At 42.2% G+C, this 5,863-nt stretch overlaps 1 protein-coding gene across 1 annotated transcript; it reads right to left on the reverse strand.

The window, feature by feature from the left end:
- Positions 1 to 498: 498 nt before the first annotated feature.
- On the reverse strand, positions 499 to 5,143 carry LOC139452848 (uncharacterized). Its single transcript, XM_071234483.1, has one exon. The coding sequence runs from the start codon at positions 5,141 to 5,143 to the stop codon at positions 3,611 to 3,613; it is 1,533 nt and encodes a 510-aa protein (XP_071090584.1). The 3' UTR covers positions 499 to 3,610.
- Between the last annotated feature and the right edge of the window lie 720 nt (positions 5,144 to 5,863).

The following is a 5,863-nucleotide window of genomic DNA, read 5'->3' on the forward strand; positions in this document are numbered from 1 at the left end:
GTTCACTTGAGATCGCTAAAAATCTAACGTTAACGTCAGAGAACAACAAGCCTCAATCATCCACTGAAACATATGTCATTGGGCATTAGGCAAAATAGCCTAACTAAAATCAGTGATGACACCAGGTGTTCGCGAAAAGGGTAAGCATGTCCTGTCCTCCATGGCCAGGTATCACTCACTGAATAAATGTGTGTGTGTGTGAGTGTGAGTGTGAGTGTGTGTGTGTGTGTGTGTGTGTGTGTGTGTGTGTGTGTGTGTGTGTGTGTGTGTGTGTGTGTCTGTGTGTGTGTCTGTGTGTGTGTGTCTGTCTGTGTGTGTTGGTACATTCGATAAGAGTCCGAAAATGTATTTCAAGCTTCAAATCTTCTTACCACTTGCTCACTGTGTAAACATACCCAATATATCGAAAAAAACACAAATCATCATGTATAAATTTATATATTTATTCTGAAAGACATTGTACAATAACATTTATTTACAATTAACAATAACCATTTGAGAGTATAAAGAGAATATTAACAATACAATGCCTTGATCATTTGCAAGTTATATACAGTATTGAAACAGGTGTTGGATAGGAATCAGTTACGGTAAGTTAAAAATGTTAAAATATATCAAAGATTATTTTATCAGCACACAATGATAATCATAATATACAGATGTAAAATTCCATATGAATATACATTATTGAACGTACAGTGATGTCGGGAAGAAGGTTAACAGTGTATGATGAGACGATTAAATCAGAGTAAAATAGACATAAAGTTACTTTTAATGAAAACAAAGGAATACGATGGACATAATTCTAGGTGAGCAGGTTTCACGTAAACTTAACACTGTTACTGATGCTAAACATAAAGTTACATTATCATTAGTTAAGATAATTTGGTGTCTAGTTGCTTAAGTCAAACATCCATGTATATAATTGGATCATTGAGTGAGTTACAATTTAACGTCGCATCGGCATTACTTCAAGCATATCGCGACTATAACTGGATCAGGAAAACCTGTTAGAACGAGTTTAATATATCTGAACAATATCCAAAGTAACTGTACATTTGTTGAATGAAATGGAGAAAAGAGTGCGTGGGTGAGTTGGGTTTAACGCCGCTTTGAACAGTATTCCAGTTATATCACGGTGTGTCAGTGTTGATGTGGGAGGAAAGCCCGAAGTAATACTGGTCTTAGACGTTTACCACTTCAGTGGTACCCACGAGGACGGGTATGGTGCTGACAAACCTAGAAACATAATCACGGCAATTCGGGATTCGAAACCACGATCATATGATTCTGGCGTGCCCAAGGGGCGCAACACTGCACAACGAATTGCAGAAGACTTGGCCACCCGTGCCCCTGTAGAAAGGATTGACATATACAGGCAGATTGTTATAAACCATACTTAAATATAACAAAACAAAATGCAGGATTTGTGGACATGGTCAATATGTTCTTAACAAACGTGCGTTTACACAGTGATTGCTATCATTTTTACACTGTACCCGTGAAGATATAGGATAGAATAGGTCTTCAGCAACCCAGAGGCGACTATGCTTGTCGTAAGAGGCGACTAACGGGATCGGGTGGTCAGGCTCGGTGACGTGGTTGATGCATGTCATCGTATCCCAATTGCGTGGATCGATGCTCATGATATCAATCACTAAATTGCCTGGTCCAGACTCACTTATTTCAAGGCCACCGTCGTGTAGCGGGAATATTGCGAGTGCGACGTTAAACAACAAACAAGCATTGATGCATGCAGAATAAGTTTTCAAAAGTCAAATGAAGAACAAAAACATTTATTTTAAAACAAAATTAGCAAAATTCGCGTGTTTTACGCGCCAACTATACAGTTTTGAGAATCCTACAGCTCTCCCATCCACCATCCCAATATACTGTGTCATATAATCAATACTTGTTATAACCGATGCCTATGTATGAGGCACACAGGCCCTTATGACAACATAAGCTTGTTTTCTCTCTCATAGCATGGACAGTAGCCGACGTTGTAGTTAATGGGACTGCTGATTGACATTTGGATGTACACTATTTCCGCGATTAACGTTACAAGGAAAGGTCAATACATTATTACCGTTATTATTCTAAACTACATTGACAAGCGCCATGGTGATAAAGACCCATATCATCTTACCATCACTTGAATACATTGGCAAAGATGAACCAAACAATATTTGTTCTCAATATGGCAAGATCGTTATCAAAGGATTTGGGCCCCTTTTCACACAACGACCTTAGCGTTATGGTAATGGTAACTGACATAGTTTAACATAGACGTACGGGAGTCGAAGCGCTAAGATTGCTTCGTGAAAAGGACCCAGGTTATGCTATGTTTTAAAGGCTGGTTTAGGCAGAATGTCGCCTCTTTAGATGTGCACGTTTCGATAATTTGAACTTCTGTTAATTGAGTGAGTGAGGATGGTTTTACGCCGCTTAACACATTGTACCCATGTGGTAACAGAACCAAGGCCTTCGGCGCGACGAGCGACCGCTTTAACCACTAGGCTACCCCACCGACCCTGTTATCTGAAAAAACCCATTAAAAACGTACTGCTTATCTTAAGGTTCAACCATCATCCCACATATGTGGATAGGTGTATAACGCCGCACACAGCAATATTCCAGCTATATGACGGCGGTCTGTAAATAATCGAGTCTGGACCAGACAATCCAGTGACTGACATGATGAGCATCGATCCACGCAATTAGGATACGATGATATGCATCAACCAAATGACGCCCAAGGGATGAGTATAATGACGGTTAATTAAATGGTAATCGACGATTTATTGATTACTTTACAGAGAACAGATAAGTAATTGATCATCTGCTGTCTCGAATACTCCAAAGTTCAATCAGTGTAAACATATATGTGGAAATATATGGTAAATAGCAATGAAAATGATATAAGTCTACAACGATTGACATTATTCTATATTGATGTCCTTGCGCTTCCACAGACCTTATTCCACTAACCCTACAGCACGAACTCCGACCCTCCCATCCCACCCCAAGATACCCTCGGGAAGTCAGGGATATGAATCGGTGGAGAGATTGTTTGTTCCCATGGCAACATCTATTGGTCTATTCAGCGTGACAATTCCGCGTTAATAGACCAGGCCAAACCGACTGAAGCGGGAAAGTGACCCCAATGTCATCAAATGGAACTAAAAGCGGACATGAGTGTATAAATGAGATTTGGGAGACATGGCATGGTGAATATTCAAACGGAAATAGCTTGCGGAGAAATATTGCTTATGAAAGGAAATATCACAGTCAAATAGAGAATGTATCAGAAGGAAATTGGGAATAGCGGTATTTACAAATATGTACAACTGTAAGTGTTTTCGTGATGGCACTCACCGCCAGAATAAAACGATACATCCATTTTCGGGACTTTCCCATTCCAAATGTGTACAAGTGTTGATTGTAACAAGATCAAAAGCTTTGTAATTGTCAATGACCGTTGATGAATCATTTGCCTTGATAGTCATCGCTCATTATGTCCATATAGGCACAGTCCTCTGTATGTCTGTACCGTGAGATGCTGTGAGGTGAATATTATGGAAACCTGAATGTCATGGCGAAAGTGGCGTTAGCAGGCCTGCAGGGGTTTCCCGTCCAACGTTGGTGATATTTTCTGCGAGAAGCGGCAATCCTTGGCAGAGTATACGTCAGGCACTTCCTGACCCTGAGACTTATATCCCGAGATCTTGTTATTGTCACTTGCCCTCGATGCTTCGGGCTTTGTCACAGCAAACGGTCCGTTTCCCGCCCTGGGTGGAGGGATGTCACCGCCTCTGCTCATTTCGTCCTCCGATTCTATCAGAGTTAATTTGGAGTCAAGACCAGCCCTAAGGCTAGCCATGGTGTTGAAGGAACTGCGTCTGTTAACGTTCGTCTGCTTGCTCATACGAGCAGACGACTTTTTTGACACGTTCCCGCCACTGGGAGCTTCGCCGCCATCTTCGAAAACTTTACTCAGTTTGTGGTGCACGAACGACACGGGACTTTTGCTGGCGCTCCTGGCGCTCCCGAAAGTGAATTTGTTGTTGGGGCTGCTGTTCCTGGATGTTGGAGGGGGAGTTGGTGGCCTACCCTTCCGTCGTCTGTTGAAGAACTCTTCCGGACAAGTGTTCGCCCTGCGGCGTGGCTGGGAGAAATCGGAGAACATCTCTACCTCACTGTTCGTCTTGTCTTCAGGGTCCGAACAGTCTTCAATGGTAATCTCGGGAAGCTTAATTGCCATCTTCCCCTTGCCATCGGATGTCGGGTCTGTGTAAGCTCGAGGCCTCATGTTGTTATCATCCACAGTCAACAGGTTAGAATCTGTTGACGTGCAACCGGAGGAATCTGGTGCTCGCAGCATGCTGATTTTCAGGCCAATCTTCTTTTGCGAGTGGATCTTCTTTACTACGGACTCCAAAGTCCTGAACGACTTCGACTTTTTCTGACTCGGTAATTTCCCTCTGAAATCCTGTGATACACTCCTTCCGCCCAAATCGTTAGACTGACTGGCACGTGTCGAGTTGGCTGTGTTATATACACTCGGCGCTCTCTCGGCAGGAGCGTTGGTCACAACTCCAGGCCCAGCCTCCTTTTCTGTGTTTACATCAACGGTGGCTATTGATTGGTCGCCGTGTTTCACAGCATACGTCGATATCGACGCATGTGTTGATTTCCCCGAGATTGTTTTGCTCCCGGGGCGCCGTTCACTACCTATCACAACCTCGCTGCCACTCGACGCACCAACACAACTCCCATTTATCGATTCATCCGCGGGCATGCGCAGACGCACGTATCCGGCGAGGCGCTGTCTGTACTTCTGCATGGAGTGATCTTGGCTCTGCAACGCAGATTGTTGCTGACGGGACAGATGTTTCTCCAGCGTGTTAAAAAGAATTTGTTCTCGCTGGTTCACATTGCGACATTGCCGTGGCACCAGAGCATCTTGACCTGACTCAAAGCGAAGGTTTTTCCGCTTTGTAAAAGCATTAGCGGAATGATTCTCGATTTCAGTGGCGGAAGTGCCTACGGTTGCGTTCGAGATATTCTCATATACTCTGTTGTTGAGGACTACACGACTGCTGTCGCTCTTCGCGTGGGTAACGATCTGTCCTTTTTCCATGACCTCAGGAATCGGTTTATTTCTGAAAATAAACGAATTAAAATTTAATATTCCTTTAAAACATTCAGAGGGTTATCTTAAAACGGAAATACAGTTGTGTTCAGATCTTATGTGCAATACTCTATATAGCTTTATGTCGACGTTCGTTCTCGACGACAAGCCTGATAGCGTTGAAACATTGTCGAAACACAGTAAAACCTTGTTAATCAGGACGATAAGTTCTCAGCAAAACCGCCCGGATTAACCAGTTTTCAGATTGACGAATATTTGCCCAAAGTAATGTCTCTTTGTAGTCATGTAAACGTTTATAAATGTAATCGCCCGAAAATTAAGGTTTCCGTACCGACAACATTCGTATTAACGAGGTTTCACGGGGCAGAACAATGTTATTTGTTGATAAGAATAGCAAAACCGTTCATCTGATTTCATGCACACATTAGATCTACATTCTCAGGTACATATATTTTTAATGGCATTGATTTGTTTTTGTTCATTTGTTTTTTATTTTGTCAATTGCGTTCCTTGATGGAGGTAATACATAACTTTCAGTGCGATTGACGTAAAAGACCACCCACACATTGAAATCAAATTTCCCGCATTTCCAGAATGAAATATTAATGTTAATGTTAGATGCAGAAATGACATTACACACAACAAAGACGTATATACAACACAAAAGGGTTCGTTGTTTTTAAGCAATGACAGAAAAAATAGTCTATC

The sequence above is a fragment of the Haliotis cracherodii genome, unplaced genomic scaffold (assembly GCF_022045235.1).
Source record: "Haliotis cracherodii isolate W230 unplaced genomic scaffold, xgHalCrac1.p SCAF_9, whole genome shotgun sequence".
In the NCBI taxonomy this organism is placed as follows: domain Eukaryota; kingdom Metazoa; phylum Mollusca; class Gastropoda; order Lepetellida; family Haliotidae; genus Haliotis; species Haliotis cracherodii.